We start from the raw sequence: 18481 nt of genomic DNA, 5'->3' as shown, positions 1-18481 counted from the left end.
AAAGCAGATGACATGTTTGATGTTAAAATGGTCCTGAGCGTATAGGCACATGAATTTGCAGAATCTGATGAACAGCCTAATACAATCACAAGCTAGAAATGAGATTCAAAGGAGGAAAGTGCGTCTTAAAGCAATTGTTTCATCAGCATCTATTCTGCCACAAAACTGAGTCTGAGTTACCCTCTTGTCAGTGTTCTTCTATCATATATACCAATGAATTATCTTTGATTTTTTTCTATAGTTACAGTGTATAGAAAATTTATTTTTCCCAGAGTGTAAACTAACATCTTTTCTTACTATAAAAAGTTAGCAAGATACAAGCATAATATGCTGTATTAAATAATGCATTTCCTATACATATATAAATATATATATTACTATGATAACATATCACACATTTTTTTTAAATAACAGTCTCTATTTCCCCCCAACATAACAATATTAAGACAAAAGTACATGTAAAATCATTTAGTCAACAAACTAAACTAGTTTTAAACGTAGATTCTGAATTAGGGGGGCTACTTGTCCAGCTGGCCCCCTTCCACCTGAGGTCCACATATACTGTAGGCTATTGTAACTGACATACTGCACAAAGTAAGAAGGCAGTCTCACAAGTTGCTATGGTGGCAGTGCCAGCATAAGTACTTACTGCCCCTGCTTCTGGGGCAGACAACTGTCTTTTTCCTATGGCTTATTGTCCACTTAGCTGTGTTAGCTCACCTCTCTGTGCAACCACCAAATAAACAAGATCAGAGAACTCATCTCTGTTAAAAGTAACTCAGGGAAGAAAAAGCAATGGTAATTTTTAACCTGATCAGTTTATTGCACCACCACACAGTCGGTCATACCAACACAACAGAGTGAGGAGGAGGCCAGAGCAGGGGCTGGAATGCGTATGTATGAGGAGGCAGCTCCTCATGGTTTGGTTTGTCAAAACATTTGCTTTCGAAATTGTGGCCAATCTCACATTTACATCCTGTCCAGCCTGTTGAGGGAACTGCTAGGTAGGAGGTCAGAAGGCCATTCAGATACAATTCCAAACAAATTTTTCTTCTGCAGTTATTTTCAATTTGTTGAAGAAAATGCTGTAAACACTAACATCCTGACGTGTCCGTGCCCTCCAGCTGTCAGCACTCAGCTGCTAGTGTTGCTAGTGACGTACGTATGCTGAATCATGTGGGATTACAACAGTTGTGCATGTCAGACTTTTCTTCTTTCTCTCCCCAAACCCTTATAGCGAAGATCATAAAGTGCTATGTTAATGGATACCTTGTATGTTGGCCATATACCACCATACCACCGAAGTGTTTGTACTAGGAGTGCGAGTGACCATACCACATTTTGAAAAAATCCACAGCAGAGAGCTACCCGCTCTTTGTGGTCTCAGGTCTGTATAGTAAGAAGTGCTATCTAAGGGACCCTGTCCATGCATTTCTATCTATTGCTCTATTTCCTAGTATTAGAGGTATCTAGAATCAGACAATCTGAAAGATTTGGGGGGAACATAGCAATTTCCTCTACACTTTTATCAGTGTGTTTACCTGTGCGCTGTCCAATACCTTATGCTTAGTCATGTTCATTGTTGCCATGGCCAGTTAATCTGCTATAACTGCTATTTTTATGGGTCTTTTGTACAGAAAATGGATAAACATTCCCTAAGAAAGGTCCATGAAATACAATTTTATTATTTAAAAAATAATTGAGGAGCTAAGGGACCAATACAAAAGCTCAGTTTCTAAATTCTCTAGATTTTGCATTAGTAGCATCAGTCTTTGTTGTTGTTTGTAATGGACTTTCTCTAATTTTATAGTGAAATTAAGTTCCTTACTGAAGAAGAGAAGCTTAACAGGTCTGTATTTTTTCCTTCTGCAGTAGGTAGAAATCAGTCATGGGGTGGTCCTGATGTTTTTTCAGTTTATCAGCACTAGCTAACTGCTTTATTAATGTCCCTTTGACTGTATATATTTAACTGCTCAAGAACATTTGATTAGGCAAGCAAACAAAGCTTCATCACAATGTGCTCATAACTTAACTGTTAAGGATCTAGCTTTACACTCTCTCCTCCTGGTTTTCCATTAGTGAACCATATTAAGCATGCTTAGGAAGCAAACTAATTTGTTTTGCTACAAATCTGTGACATAGACTCTTTCCTTACACAGCATGATACAAAACCTGACTGTTAAAAAGGCAATTTAAAAATTTTTGTTGGGTCTGAAACAGATAATGTTTTTTGTTCCAACCTGATGACACGTAAGAGGTAACCAGTGTATTTTACAACTCGTCCTGTCTTCATTTTAGGCGATACTGTAATTATCTTTTCTTGTATTCTTTCCAGCAGCTCATGCAAGAAGGTACTAGATGTTCCCTTGATATTTCATTTTTGATATAAACAATTCCATAATTGCTGGCTTAGTAAAGTCTTGTTTCTATTAAGCATTTATTGTGGTATTGTTCAGCTGTCTCTGGCACTCATCTGTGGTACATAAATGGAGCTGGAATGAATTCAATTCAGGTAAAAGACTAGATCTATAATGGCAAATAAGGCACAGTATTTCATTGTTTAATTCTCAGATGCCCTATTTTTTCAAGGAAATCTATAGACCACATGAAGGAGAGGGAGTTATATGTTAAAAACAGAAGGGCAGATACTATAATGAATTTAAACTCAGTGACAATTTTCTTACTTTTCTTAGTTATCTTTTGCAGATGCATTTAATAGTTGTTCTCTGACTGCAGGTCTGGTATACACAGACCATTGGTATATGTTTAAACTGATATTTATTCCTTTTGTCTTAACCAGAATTGCTATACTTTAATGGCTCTCACTGAATTTCCTCTAACTTAGTTTGAGGAGCTGCTCACTCAGTAAACTTTTCCAGTTAATTTATCAATTTATCAATTTATCAATTTTGTATTGTCAGTTTTTCCTAAGTATCTCGCTGATCTGGACTTGCTGAGGCTGAAAGACACTTGCTCCCCGGTGGCGGGATGAGAAATCTGAGCATTGTGGGTGACACATATTCTACCAAAGAGAGAAAAATAGTTAATGCTGTCTGTTGCAATCAAAGAGAAATTATTTCACAGATCAGATCGCCACTGATGTTTTAGTTCTTTGACAATTAAGGGCATTAATCTTAAAAATGCAGTTCTGTTTTACTTTTGCAGGCAAGGAGACACTTCTTCTTTTCACAGGTAAGTATCAAGGCAACTGTTACCTATGTGTTCAGATGCACAGCCTGGCATAGGTGAGTTGTTGATAGCAGGCTACAACTTCGTAAATAATTTAGGCTGCTGAGATCAGTGTCTTTAACTTCAGAGTAAGAATTTGTGTTAGTCAGCCTCACTGTTTAAAAATTCAGTGGATTTACAATTTCTTTGGACAATCCTTGAAGAAGCCCTAAGCTTACATCCAGAATGAATGCAGGACTTCAGACTGGAGTACAATAGTTTTTTAAAGGATCACTGTGAATATGAACAAAATTACCATAATCATTGGTGAATGATGGGTCAGACATAGTTGTTTAAAAGTCTTCATTGCTCGTGCAGACCTTTACCTGGTGAGCATGACTCCATTGAAAAATTTCATTTGCAGTTTCATTTGCAGCTGAAACTCCATTGTGTTTGCCTCCTGAATTTGATTTGATTTCTAATTGTACATCTCTGCTTGTAGAAACAGAAAATGTAGAAACAGTAGAGCACTGGGCAACCAGGCTGATAGTTCCTCAGTCTTTGATTCCCATTTTACTGATAGTATCATTTAGAGATGTTTACATTAAGGCCAATAAGCTCTGGTTGCTGTGGCAGCTGAACAGGTTATCAGTATCTACCTCTGTCCTCAGCCTTGAGAATAAAGGGACTTAAGTAGCCTGATACAATACAGTGGTACAGGAAAGTGGGACACAAGAAGTCCTCAACCTGCAGATACTCATTCAATTACTTTTGGCAGGGATACAGGACATTTTTAATGTTACAGGTTTTTACACGTATTTTAAGTGCACTGGCTTAAAGGCAGTAATTAACAGCACTACAGATTTGATGAGCACCAGATACTTCAAAACTATTGCCGCAATTAAATCTGTTGTCATTAGTATACCCAGGAGAACAGCAGGTATGCAAAATCACTCAAAGGCCTTTGGAAATGGACTTTTTGGAAAACAAGTATGAGATTGGGAGAAAAAAAAGGATTATTCCCAAGTCACCTGGATTTTTAAGAAGATTGATTCTTGTAAAATAAAAAACACTTCAGTTTCCCACTAGTGGGTTGCAATCATCTTGTTGACTTCGAAGCTTTTTCTTGAAGATGGATATCGATGTGGATGGCTGGTAAAATATACTCCAGATCTCGCCAGCAGTAGGAACCTCACTGGAATTTTCTATTTCAGTCACAGTTGGTATCTGATGGGATCTAGGAAACAAGTGTTAATTCATTGTAAGTGTTAAGGTGCTTGGGAAGCTGCTATTATTAGTATGTCTGCATTACTGCTACACTGGTAATGCTAGCAGCTTCCGGTACATCTGTGACACCTTTTCTTTCTACCTGCTGCAGAGTTACATAGGTTTTTGGACAGTTTGTTGGTTGTTTCTTGACCAAATGAAAAGAAGTTAGGCATTCTGTTGCTGGAATAGTTGCTACCCTAATGAAAGCAGTGACATTAAGCTAAGTTGTCTGTATATATTCTATTACTAATTGCTATTAATATAAATTAATTGCCTTGTATATTTAAGCCTGTTTGTGGTACAATATTCAACATTTATGATTTGTTAACTCAACCATCATTTCATTCAATGAGTCCATCTAGAGGACACAAAAATTACTTGGTATAAGTGTAGAGAAATATAGTAATAAAATTATGTTGGTTTTAATAGGCAAAAGAAAAAAATTATACTGGTTAAGTGTCACACCATAATACGGATTTTCATTTTTGTGATTCTTTTTTGAACCATTTTCAGTATTTCAGTAAAAAAAAGTAAGTATTAACTAGTTTATATGTAACTTTTTTCCCCAGTTCCCCCATCTGGGATGGAGTTTTAATTTTTTCCTGCAAAGTATTATGATGGTCTCTTCCCACCAATGTTAGATGTCTGATTACGTTTTCCTCTTTGCTATATAACACCACTCCATATGAGAAACCTTTTTATTCCTTAAAATACAAATCTTGTCAAAACAAGACCAAAAGAGAGATTCTAGCAGCAAATGCTATGCTAACAGACTGGAAAGTTAAAAAAATGTGCTTATTTAGTATCTTTTATGAGGATACAAATACATAATATATAACTTACTTTTGAATATGACCAATCTGACAGTATCAGAAAGCAGAGAAATGAAGTGTACCAGATTTAGTACAAAGCTGCGATGTCAGTTCTCCAGGGACAGTTTTGCTCCATACTCACCTCATGGTTATGTGGAGAAATATCTTTGCTATTATGGCTGTAACACTTAGGATGAGCAGTGCTGTGAGACTATATATTGTCCACTCTGTAAAAGAGAAGAGGGAGAGGGAGGGGGAGAGGGACAGGGAGAGGGAGAGGGAGAGGGAGAAGGAGGGGAGGGGAGGGGGAGGGGGGAAGAGGGGAGAGAGGGAAGGGGAGAGGAGAGGAGAGGAGAGGAGAGGAGGGGAGGGGAGGGGAGGGGAGGGGAGGGGATGGGGGAAAGGAGAGGAGAGGAGAGGTGAGAAAGGAGAGGGGAGAGGGGAGAAGAGAGAGGAGAGGAGAGGAGAGGAGAGGAGAGGAGAGGAGAGGAGAGGAGAGGAGAGGAGAGGAGAGGAGAGGAGAGGAGAGGAGAGGAGAGGAGGGGAGGGGAGGGGAGGGGAGGGGGGAGGAGAGAGGGGAGAAGAGAGAGGAGAGGGGAGGGGAGGAGGGGGAGGGGAGAGGAGAGGAGGGGAGAGGAGGGGAGGGGAGGGGAGAGGGGAGAGGAGGGGAGAGGGGAGAAGAGAGAGGAGAGGGGAGGGGAGGGGAGAGGAGAGAAAGGAGAGAGGAGAGGGGAGAAGAGAGAGGAGAGGAGAGAAAGGAGAGAGGAGAGGGGAGAGGAGAGGAGAGAAAGGAGAGAGGAGAGGGGAGAGAGGGGAGAGAGGAGAGGAGAGAAAGGAGAGAGGAGAGGGGAGAGGGGAGAAGAGAGAGGAGAGGAGAGAAAGGAGAGAGGAGAGGGGAGAGGAGAGGAGAGCGAGGAGAGGGGAGAAGAGAGGAGAGAGAGGAGAGAGGAAAGGAGGGGGGAGAGGAGAAGAGAGGAGGGGGGAGAGGAGAGGAGACAGGAGCTCTCAGAACATTAATTTACTTACAATTTTTAAAGTAAGAATATTGCACAAAAGAAACACATAGCCTTCTGATGCTTTATTGAAAACTGTAATTTGAAGATGCCTTAAATCTTTACGTATTTTCTGCAAAGACTGGCAGAAACTGCGTAACTCTCAGTTGGAACTGTTTTTTCCCATGCGGGACTGCTCCCTATAAAATTGAAAGTTGGGAAAATCCGGAGCATATACCAGTAAAATTATCTAACTAGTATCTAGGAAAGAAATCAAAACTCACTCAGAGGAAAATTTAAAAGCAGACTAAACAACATACTAGAATATATGCTACCAGTAGTAACTCTATGTTTGCAAGGAGATGGCCTAGTTTTGTATCAGTAATTATCTAAGTAATCACTAATTATGGGGTTTTTTTCCTTTCTAGTCTACCAAGACAGGTGATCAGTATTGCGGTCTGCTATTTTATTACTTTACACTGAAGGTTCTGGTCATTGTATTTTAACATTTCAATTTAGTTTTGGTTGTACCAGCAAGTCAAGCAGGACTTAAAGAACAGCTTGACACATTGTACCATTTGAACTATTTAAGAGATTGGGCCTCGAGGGGAGCTGTTTTCTAAATTATTAGATCACCTTTTCACTTGGACTTCCATAATCTTGCAGTGGGAGGCTACAGCATGTTGAGATGGGAAAAGTGATGGCACTAGAATGTAACTCTGACATATTTAGCACGCTGAACAGCCTTGCAAGGACCTTGAATTATTAGAACAACCGAATAAAGGCTGTCACCTACAGAAGTCCTGAAGCTCAAAGGAGCAAAAAAAGGAAGCGTAAGTTCCCTCCCACCCAATGCCCCTTCCTCAAAGTATTGACTGTTCATGATGATTTTAAGAGTATTTTCATAACTGCATAAAATCCAAGGGTGCAATTTCATCTTAGGTCGGTATGCCCTAGTTTAACACTAGGCAGCTTAAATGTAGATGTGGTAACTCGGGCACTAGCCTGGGTCTAGTGCCAGAACATCCGCCCAGAATCCTAGGCATGTTCTGCAGCCTGGCAGTTTGGGTATATGCAGCTCACGTGTAGTCATGTCCTTACGCTTCAGGTTTAGAATGCAGACAGCTTCAGGACTACAGAACTATTAGAGTGTCCATAGTGTGATCGAGGCCCAGCTTCAACGATATGTAAAAGCAGATGCCCAGGGTAGTTTAAAGAAAGGAGAGACCAACAGTGATATTCACCAAGAATGCATTTCCAGTCTTCAATTATTTACAACTGAACAATTTCCTGAATGAAGTAATGTCTTGAAGGTGAGTTCTAGACACGACAGTTCTCGGTGGCATCTCCCCTGCACTCATTAACTTGCTTCATCCTTGTCTAGCCCTCTTTGTATTATTGCTGTAGCTTTTGTGAATTGGGATAACTGGGATTCATCCAGCATTCAGGCTCTTCCAGGCTCTACAAAGGCTTGCTCTTTTTTCAGCACCTTTTGCCACCTCTATGGTATACACTGGTCACTGAAGCTGATTCTAGTAAGGAGGCTGCTCTGACTCACATCTTATTCTGATGTGCTTTCATTGTCAAGGACTCACCATCTTCATGCTATTTCTAACTGATTTATGCTGAGAAGTGAGTTTTGACAAGTAACGAGAGCAGTACAGTTAGTAGTAATTAGACTAAATGAAAATTCATCTATTAGTAAGAGGCACAGCAGATCAGATAATGTGGAGGAGAAGGCAAAGGAAATAGTGACTCTAGATTGTGCTTTGGTAAAATGTTTTTCCTGTTTTCACTTTTTCTTGTAATATTACCAGGCATGGAGCTACTAGGATGACTTGGGCTGGTTGTGATGACATAAAGTATCTTTGATGACCGGGCTGCATTGATGCTGAGATTTGCTTGTTCATTTATCTTCTCTGAAAGGGTCCGATTCATTGGAATCTTGTTTTGATGCACATTGTCCTTCACAGCTGAAAACACAGGAGTATGATTACAGTAACAATTTTCTAACAAGTGTAATTGGACTTTGTGCATGTAAACAGACATGTGCTGCCCTCTGGTTTACTTAGAGAACTCCAATAATCAAATTATGTCTGACACCAGAAAAAGCCTGTACTTCACCAAGTTAGGGTTCTCAGAATTTTTCTGGAAGCTAATTGTTCATCATAACAGTAGGTACAACTCAAAAGACTAAAAAGTTTTCTCCTGATGACTTTTAATCTGAGTGGAATAGATTGTTGGAAAGAACCAAGATGAACCAAGATGCAGATGGACTACTGGTTTTTTGCTTTGTTTCAGCTTTGTCATTTTCCAATCTGTTTTGAAAGGCAGGTATGTATAGGATTGAATTTTTGAAAATTTAAATTCTGCTCTTTATGACATAGCTGACTGGAGTGTTCCAAATTGAGAGAAATTTTAGCGAAGCTTTTACCCACTGAGCAGTGGCAACAAGATAGGTTAAACATCTGTAGACATGAGAGTTAAAATATTTGCTCTTTTTTTGCCACTTCAGAAATCTCCTGTGTGAATTAAATGCTTTAATGGCTCATTGAAAGGTAGAAACAGCAAAGTTAGCCTCTTACCTCTATATCTGATAGCAAATCCCTGGGCTTGATTGATTTCATCTGAGAAAAAGTACAAAATGACAAAATCCAAAGAGATGTTAAAGGTGTGGGGAGGCCGGTTCTTGCCATTAAAACGAGCTAGAACATGATATGTATAGCCATCCAGCAATTCCACCATATCTGTAGCATCTTTGATTTCAAAAAGGGCAAAGCTGAAATGGATTCGAGATGCTCCTGGAACTTGTATGGTCCAGTAACAGACTTTGCCTGTGCCGTATGTGTCGGGAAAATCTGGGGAATAGATCACAGCTGTAGCAGAAGTGTAATTCCCTCCACAGGCACCAATAAGGGCTGTAAAAAGGAGAGGGAGAAAAATGAAAAAAGGAGGTTATACATTCATTATGAACAGCTTTAGCACTCTGTAGATTCTGAAGGTACAGACTTGCTACCCCAGCAGGATGCACTGTCTCTCAGATTGGTATTCTTTACCTTCCACAGCACTGGGAGCACAGCCATCATGTTGCATTTGCTTGGGGTACACTCATTCTTGTCTCATTACTCTGAGACCTATATATCAATCTGGAATACTGCAACTCTCCTTTGTCCTTGTATGTAACCATGTACCCTTTCCCACATCCCTGCAGGAAGAGGATGAAAGCTCAATCACTGATTCAGGGACTTCTACTCCATCCCTATCAGGCAGGCAGGCAAGTGGATTAGTGACTGTAACTCTCACTGTTGAATTATTGACATTCCTTCACAGCCTTATCAAATTGAAAAAACAAATCTTCACAGAATAGCTGAGGTTGGAAGGGACTCCTGGAGATTGTCTAGTCCAATCCCCCTGCTCAAAGGAGGAGACATTGTCTAGTTGTGTTTTGAGTCTCCAAGGATGGAGACTCCACAACGTCTCTGGGCAACCTGTTCCAGTGTCACCCTCACCATAAAAAAAGTTTTTTCCTTATGTTTAAATGGATTTTCCTGTATTTCAATTTGTTCCTGTTGCCTCTTGTCTATTCACTAGGTAACACTGAGGAGAGTCTGGCTTCATCTTTACACCCTCCCATCAGTTATTTACACGAATTGAAAAGATCTCCACTAAGCCTTCTTTTCTTAAGGCTAAACAATCCAAGATGTCTTAGCCTCTCCTTGTATGAATGATGCTGTAATCCCTTAATCACCTTTCTGGCCATTTATATGTGCTTTTTAAGCATCCTGTCTTTTGATCTTGTCCAATTAATGTTTGACCTTAGCTTCACTAAGTAACTTGAAAAAGATCCTGTTATGAAGTCTAAAGAAAATCTTTTAGATTTGTTGCTACCTTTTATATTCAAAACAAGTACACGCCCAGCAGATCTTTATATTCCTTCACAACTATCCAGATTCCCAGTGCGAACTTGTTTACCAATGAATCCAGACAGAAACTCAAATGCCAGCCAACTGACTTGATGCATATCTATATATACACATACATAATTTTTAAAATGTATTGTATATAGGTATATATGCATATATATGTATTTTTATATATCCCCTAAATACACAATATTTTATATATATATAATATAATAATGCATTTAATGACAAAACTGTTTGGATCAGAGTTATCACTCCCCCATATCATAGGGTGAAGGACTGAAGAATCAAAGTAGCATTATTTTCTCTGAAAGCTTAATTAAAGCCCTGTAATAGAGGCCTGTGAGAATGGAAATAAAGGAAGTGAAGTGTTTTGAAGTGTCTCAGTTTTCACAGCCTCTGAGAAAGAGCTTTAATAAATACAAATTAAAAGGGAACTGGGGGAATGAGAACAATAAGTAGTATATGTCTGCCAGAAAAATCATGTGAAAACATTTCTCTCTTTTTCTGGAGCAAGGCTTGATCATAGCCTGAGCAAACATCACACTTCAGTGCTGCACTTTGAAAGACCTTCTAGAGGAACTGAAAGAATATGAAAGAAGAAGAGTAGAAACAATGTGAAAGACCCCACAGAGGTACTAAGCCCCATAGAGGAATTTGTGTTTGGCACTTACTCCATGCTAACAGAGCTGGTGATTTAATTGAATTGATAGAATTGTTTGAATAGATAGAATAGATTGAATTGATAGAATTGAAATTTGCCATTGAGATATCAAACTTCTTCTCTGCAAATGGCTTATAGGTGTTGTTACATTTGGCTGTGCTGTTTGTAATTATTGAATCACAACATGTTCTTCAAACCAGCAATATTAGCTAAGAATGCCAATGACTAGTGCTCCACAGATGCCTAACAAAGTACAACATTGCCTATATGGAATGGAAGTGCTTTCCCTCTCTCATTTCCTTCTAGAGCTGGCAGGGTTCTGTGTTGTGGGTCTGAATGTTACAGCTTTAGGCCATGATAGTAGGACGTAAACACATAAGGTTAATGGGGGGGGGGAGGGTGTGTACAAGGATCAAGGGTGAAGGTTCTGGGGATATGAAATAATCTGGAAAAGAGGAATGAGGTGAGCAGGTGTTGCTCATCAGCAAAAGAAAACAGGTGGCAGTTTCTAGGATGACCTCTCTTACCTGGCCATAGCTGTCTCTCTTGCCGTTTACCAGAAAAGACAGTGCATGTCCTCATGGTAACATCTTGCTGAGCCCTCGGTCATGCCAGAAAAGGAAAGCTACAAAGGAAGCCTTTATCCATCGAAGATTTGGGAGGCCAAGAGCAGAAGGAAACAGAGGATGCTGCAGCGTGAAGCTACATGCTATCTCAACATTGAAAGCAACATGCAACTCTGGTGCTTCTTTTCATATCTTGGGGAGAATTTGGAAGTGAGCAGAGTGACTAATTCCCGTCTCAGCTAAATGTCTTTCTGCCTCGCTAGCTAGGAACCAGAGTTTTAGAGTAAGGAGATGGGAAGTTTGGTTGTGTGTTCAGAAGATGGAAAATGATGCTGCTTTTAGTTCCAGAAAGTTTGTAACTTGACTTAAAAGGTAGCTTCTACATCAGAAACAGTTGAGATCTGAGAAGCAATGATGTATCAGTGCATACTGTGAACTTTTCCAGTACTCCTGGCTATACTGGGAGCCCGTACTGCAGCCAGACAACTGGGTACTCGTACCATCAACCTGTGAAGTTACACAGCTGGCACTGGTATGTATACTGAAAATAAGAGTAGAAAAGAGGATTTCTATGTATAAGAAAGTATGAAATCAGCGATGGTCATAATAGCAAACTTGTTTGTACTTTTGCAGTACGCTCCTTCCCTGTCCCAATTCTACTACACCGCTTTGTGTTAACTGGGTTATAGCAAGTCTCATCTGGTTTAATAAAAAAAAAACAAGTTGGTGTAGATTGAAATTTTATTTGAGGTGCCTCACTTAATCATATATCTACTCTCTGGTGAGATCATTTCTGAAGGAGTCTGTCCATGACATACTGTTTGTGATAGCTGAGTTAGTACCATTTGCGGGGAAGTAAGAGACAATCTCTGGAGCATGACTCAGTTGCCTGAGCAGGGATCATTTTTTGGAAGAGCTATTTCACATTACTAATGGATGTGAATTTTATGCAGAAATGAAAAGCAGCTTTATTTTATACTGAATTTAGGTTTTTTGCTGTTTTGCGTGCAACAGTTCTCATTGCATTTAAACCCTTTTCCCTAATTTGCTAAACATTTGAGGCCTCTCCTTTGGGAAAAACTGATCCTGTTTCAATACTTACTGTCAAAAAGAATGACTCTGCCATCCCCACCGCAAGGCTGAGTATGGTCTCCAAAGCAAACACTGTTGCATTCCGTACTGGCTGCCTCCCCATATCTCCAGTAGTCAGGATTATTTCCACAGAAACAAGCATAACCTGATTCCATGCCTGCAAACTTTGACAACAAAGATGCATAAGGAAAGGAGGACAATATTTAAAGGAATGACAGCAGGAGGTTGTATGAGCAAGAAAGCTGGCAACAGAATATGTGTGTTTTGGAGAAGTATGATTAGTCAGAGGTCAGAGGTCCCACCACAAACTGTTTTAGTTTGAGCTGTCAGGATGCTACTTAAGTCTAGGGACAAAGATGGAATGGAGGGCAATTAGGGCACCCTATCACTCATAACTGCAGTAAGCAAGCATACTTTCTTCTGGCATCCTGGCATTATTAATTGGTCGTTTGCCCAGATTGCTCTGGATGCAGAGAGTGGGCTAGGTCCCCTGGAGTGGGAGTGAGACCTTAGACCTCCTAAAGGTTTAAAAAAAAGGCGGGGGAGGGGAATATAATAGAGACCTCTAGGCATAGTGCCATCTTTTGTCTCTGAAAACATTTTGTAAATGTATGTCAAAGAAATCACCTTAAATTGTTGACTTCGGCAGGAACTGATGCATGTTTGGATAGTAAGTTTATTGGAGGTCTCGCTGGTGCCAGTCAAAGGTGGCTCTCCGTGGTCCTTGTAACACCCTAGATTCCCCGGCACTGGCAAGAATAACAGACAACAGTCATTCTAAAGGTGTGCCTGGAAACACCCAAGACACAGACCGCTTTATGCACTACCTGGTTACTAAGCAGTTCTCTATATGTTCTTGTCTTGATTTTGCAGTATGGGAAATTAACTACTCTATGCTAGATGCTTGTCATATTTTCCAAACATGCTCAGGGATAAATGACAGGTGGTGAAATAGCATCATATTTTCTTAGCAATATACCTGCTATACTCTGTAATTGGTTTCTGTAAGCTGCAATAATATAGACAAGATAAATACCTTGTTCATTTCTCCTGATAGAGACAATTAAAAAAAAAGGCATTAAGGGGTTCAGAGGTTTTCTAGGGTTTTTTGACTATGAACATGTATATTCTAACAATGTAAATTAAACAATGTGATTTCTGCCTGATCTCCAAAACAATTAAGTTCTGGAAGTTTTCTAAACAGGATATTTGAGGAAGGGAACCTAAACTATTTTAGGACGGAGCTTGGCAATTTTTATGGGAGGGACTATATACTTATACAGGGGAGTTTCCTAATATTTCAAACTCAAATTCTGATATGAATTTAAAGCATCATATTTTGTGGTATGTACAAAGAGATTCAAAGTGAGCGATAGTACTTTTTTAAAGAAACATCTATTTATACCGCATTAATACAACATTTCAAGGCTCCTTGGTCACTATGGGAGGTCAGAAAGAGTTTTCCCCCTTCGGTGCATAATTTGTCCTCTGTTTTTGTTTTGTTTTCATTTTGCACTTTTCATCAAAGCACTGGAATTTAGCCATGACTACTAGAGAAAGGATGTGGGGTACAATACATTGCTGTGCTAATGGCATAAAATTATGCCTTGCCTACTTGTCATATCTGGTCACATACTTGGAATTACATCTATTACCAGCTCTGTGATCAGATAATTTTTATCCCTGTGCCAGATTGACAAGGATTATTTTTTGTCCACCTAACCTCCACAGCTCTGTATAACATGTGATGCGGTCAGAGAACTGTACGAGAGTTTTACTTATTCGGTCGTTTGTTATTTCAGTACCCAGTAAACTCTGAACTCTCTCTTACTAACATCTTGTGGAACAGCACGGTTTCAGGTTTTTGACTTACCAATAGTTTTTTGGGGCGGGAAAATGCTGGGTTTCGGGTTTTGCAGCGCTGATGCCTGATAGCATGTGGATTAGCTGTTTTGGCACTCCTTTTGAACTAGCCATCTCTTGTACAGGTGGCCCTTTTCTCTATCAGATAACCTGTGTGTTAGTAAACGGCTTCTATACTATTGTACTTTCACATAAATACAATAGGAATGCAATGATTATTTTTGTACTGAGCAATCTTGTACAGTAGTCCTGAAAGTACCTCTTCATTGGATTCTGGAAGGCCCGTTTCTGGGATTTCTTATATACGTCCATGTGCAGCAGCCATTGAAATAATGCCTTGAATTCAGAACTTCTATTTGTCTAACAAAGATGGTCTCATCCCTATTCTTTTGGAATATTATATACTGAGCTTGTAAACTGATGTCAGCTTACCATTAAAATCTGAATCATCCTGACATCTGGAACAGTTAACGGGTCTGTCTGAGAACTTGCTCCCAGACTTAGGCTATGTTGCCTAAGGCAGCTTCATTATTTTGAGGAAAAGGGTTAGCATATCTATTAGTGACCAGCAAATATACTGGCATGTATATGATTATACTCTTAAGGAGGATGATTATAGTATTATAACGAAGAATTAATGAAGTTGGGAAGAAAATTCAAGTATGTGTATTTTTTGAATAATTAGATAATGTTGCTTCAAATATTGTTCATAAAATAATTTTGTTTTCTAAGAGCGATACAATTTCAATTATAAATGCTTGCATGGAGTTATGGCTTTGATATGCCCTGCAGCAACATGTGTGCAAGTACTGAGACTTCAAGTTACAGCCTGATTTAACATACCTTTGGAAATCCCCATTTGTAGCCCCACCCCAGCTGAGTACAGCTGGGCAGATAACTCTCAGAGAGCTCAGTGCATGATTTCACTGCCCTGAAAAAGCTTCCTAGTTAACCAACCTAGCTCATTTTCCTAGGAGGCCTCGGATTTCCTAAAAACACATATTAGATTTTTTTTTTAAGTAGATTTATTGGTGAGACCCTTCAACCTTGTCTCCAGAGGATTAGTACTTCAATATGTTCCATGCTAAGAAACCAGACTGAGTAATTTGAAAACTTCTTACATTTTGTAACTAAATCAAGTGTACCATTTGGGTACATCATAAAGCTAATTAGTCTTTTTGGTGTCCCAGCTGTATTTTAACTTTCTCGTATCTAGCACACAAAATTAGTGCCATGTGATTGGGAATAAACAGGAGAAGCATCAGTCTAGCCCAATAGTGAACAGTAATTTCCATGCCAGTGCCCAGCTCTTCAAATTACTTTGATATCAAATCAACAAATTACATGAGCTCAAAGATATCTGCTCAGCTAGAAGCACTTTAGTAGTCCCACATCAAATATACGATTAAATGCTCTTCTGAACTGGGACAACACACAAAAAAAATTACTCCTGTACATGCATATATGATTTTTGATATGCCAGTTCTTCCTATGGCTACTGATGGGCTGGTCCTAAACCTGAGACACCACTGAGTTGCTACTGGTTAATCAGAGTACATAGTATAAGCATAATAGTAGAGGGGAGATCATTTCTAATCTGAGTTGGAGAAGATCTAATTGGCAAACACTGCTTTTATATCAGATCCACAGTGATGTGCGCTTGCAGCCCGGAAAGCCAACTGTATCCGGGGCTGCACCAAAAGAAGCATGACCAGCAGGTCGAGGGAGGTGATTCTCCCCCTCTACTCTGCTCTCATGAGACCCCACCTGGAGTACTGCATTCAGCTCCGGGGCCCCCAACATAAAAAGGACATGGACCTGTCAGAGCAAGTCCAGAGGAGGGCCACGAAGATGATTAGAGGGCTTCTCCTATGAAGACAGGCTGAGTTGGAGTTGTCCAGCCTGGAGAAGAGAAGGCTCTGGGGAGACCTTATAGCGGCCTTCCAGTACCTGAAGGGGGCCTACAGGAAAGATGGGGATGGACTTTTTACAAGGGCATGTAGTGATACAACAAGGGGTAATGGCTTGAAAATGAAAGAGGGCAGATTTAGATTAGATATAAGGACGAAATTCTTCATTATGAGGATGGTGAGGCACTGGAACAGGTTGCCCAGAGAAGTTGTGCATGCCCCCTCCCTGGAAGTGTTCAAGGCCAGGTTGGACGGGGCTTTGAGCAACCAGACCTAGTGGAAGGTATCCAGGCCCATGGCAGGGGGTTTGGAACTAAATGATCTTTAAGGTCCCTTCCAACCCAAACCATTCTATGATTCTATGATTCTATGATCACAGATTACTGCTTTTTCTACAATATTTTATATATTAGAATAATATGCTCCTCATTCATACTATATTAAACTGACTCAGGATGTATGCCTAGGGAGCGACGCAACATAAATCTAAAACAAGACAGTGTACATTTATGTATGCAGAGCAGCTCTGCAGAAAAGGCCCTGGAGGTCCTGATAGACAGGGAGCTGAACATGAGCCAGGAGTGTGCCGGGCAGCAAAGGCGGCCAGCAGGCCTGTATTAAGATGAGCAGAGCCAGAGATCAAGGGAAGTGATTGTTCCTCTACTCAGCACTTGCGAGGACCACATCACGACTACTATGTCCAGTGGGCCCACCAGTGCAAGAAAGACATTAATTGTCTGAAGCAAGATCAGCAGAGAGCCAAGATGCTCAGAAGGCTGGAGCACCTGCCCTGTGAGAAGAGGCTGAGGGATTGGGGCTTGTTCAGCCTACAGAAGAGAAGGTTTTGGGGCATACCCCCTAGCTGCTTTGCAATACCTACATGGAGGTTGACACAGCGATGGAGCCAGGGTCTTCACAGTGATGCATTTTGGTCAAGAGGTAAAGAGCCTAAGCTGAAACATGAGATGTTCAGACTGGATATAAGGAAAATCTTTCACCATGCTGGCACGGGAACAAGGGCCCAGAGAGGGAGTGCACTCTGCGTCCCTGGAGGTTGTCATGGCCTGACTGGATAAACTTGGTCTAATCTGACAAACTGAATAACTTGGTCTGACCTCAGAGCTGGGCCTGCTTTGAGCAGGAGGTTGGACTAGATGATGGCCTGAGGTCCCTTCCAACCTAGGGCATCCTACAACCCTATGTGTGTGTATAAAACTATATATATATATATATGTGTGTGTGTGTGTACATTTATATATAAAGCAATGAAGAATCAAAAGTATTTCTAGATAGGTAGTGACTGTTTAGTTACTCTGACCTTTAAAAATTTCTATAATCTTTTGCCTTAATTTGCTCTTAATATTTAGCCTACTAAAGAAGCTTGGCAAAAATGAGGTAGTCAACATTCTGCAATTACTGTTCATCTGATCAGTGATGTCTTACTGTTACATTGCCTTCACCCGTTTGTATCTATTTGTTCTCTTGTGCTTAAAAGCTCACCTCTTTTGTGCAAGCTTGCTATTTTTCTTTTAAGCAGCATCTGACGTAATGAGGTCCTGGCAAACACCAGAGCTTCTGCATATTATGTGTTAAGGTACATGTATTAAAACATGGAATTAATCCTTTTGAGCTCAAAACCACATTCCAGCTATGCTCATTTAGCTGTCTGTCAAGAGCCTCCTAGCTTTTTGCAATGGTAGTATGCACCAGTATACTGTCTCAAATTGTGCAAGCTACTCTCTCTGTTCTTGTGTTAAAATGTATACAGGTCAATCTTACAGAGTGATGAATACAGCTCTGTATAACTTACCTGGCTCTGCCATTTAACACTTCATCAATATTTCAGTAATAAATAAATTATATTATATGACATACATGCACACAGGAAATATGATTCCAGTAATGAAATCTGTTTATGGTTAGAGATTCATGGGGGCCATAAACATGGAGATGCAACTAAGTGGGACAGCAAGCCTTTCTTTCTTTTACCTTTTGGGAGCGTAAGTTGTTATTTCCTTTGAATTTCAACCTAACCTCGTTAACAAAGAGACCAAAAAAGTCAGGAATAGCTGCAACATTGCAAACAAACCATCTAAAGCATTCAGTTCTGAATTCTCCATGTGAAATGCACATGTTCTTTCAGGACTCAGTGCTGCCTTCTTGCCTTTTACTTTGTTTATGTCCATTCCAGTCTGCTTAGCAGACAAGCCATTAAGAAGAGA

General features: G+C 40.1%; 1 protein-coding gene across 2 annotated transcripts in view; it reads right to left on the bottom strand.

Moving 5' to 3' along the window:
- Positions 1-243: 243 nt before the first annotated feature.
- The window catches only part of KREMEN1 (kringle containing transmembrane protein 1), a 37691-nt gene continuing 19453 nt past the window's right edge, over positions 244-18481 (bottom strand). Inside the window, exons 4-9 of one of the 2 annotated variants that reach the window (XM_075167429.1) lie at positions 13114-13235; positions 12497-12650; positions 8827-9159; positions 8056-8214; positions 5392-5476; positions 244-4405 (exon numbers count right to left, since the gene is read on the bottom strand). In XM_075167429.1, coding sequence (XP_075023530.1) covers positions 4243-4405; positions 5392-5476; positions 8056-8214; positions 8827-9159; positions 12497-12650; positions 13114-13235 — 1016 coding nt within the window. In that variant the 3' untranslated portion in view covers positions 244-4242. The remainder of the gene's footprint in view (positions 4406-5391; positions 5477-8055; positions 8215-8826; positions 9160-12496; positions 12651-13113; positions 13236-18481) is intronic. The other variant, XM_075167428.1, reaches the window with a different exon arrangement.

Source organism: Calonectris borealis, chromosome 18, assembly GCF_964195595.1.
Source record: "Calonectris borealis chromosome 18, bCalBor7.hap1.2, whole genome shotgun sequence".
Taxonomy (NCBI): Eukaryota; Metazoa; Chordata; class Aves; order Procellariiformes; family Procellariidae; genus Calonectris; species Calonectris borealis.
The sequence above is the reverse complement of the archived record's forward strand: the minus strand, read 5'-3'. Positions and strand labels throughout refer to the sequence as shown.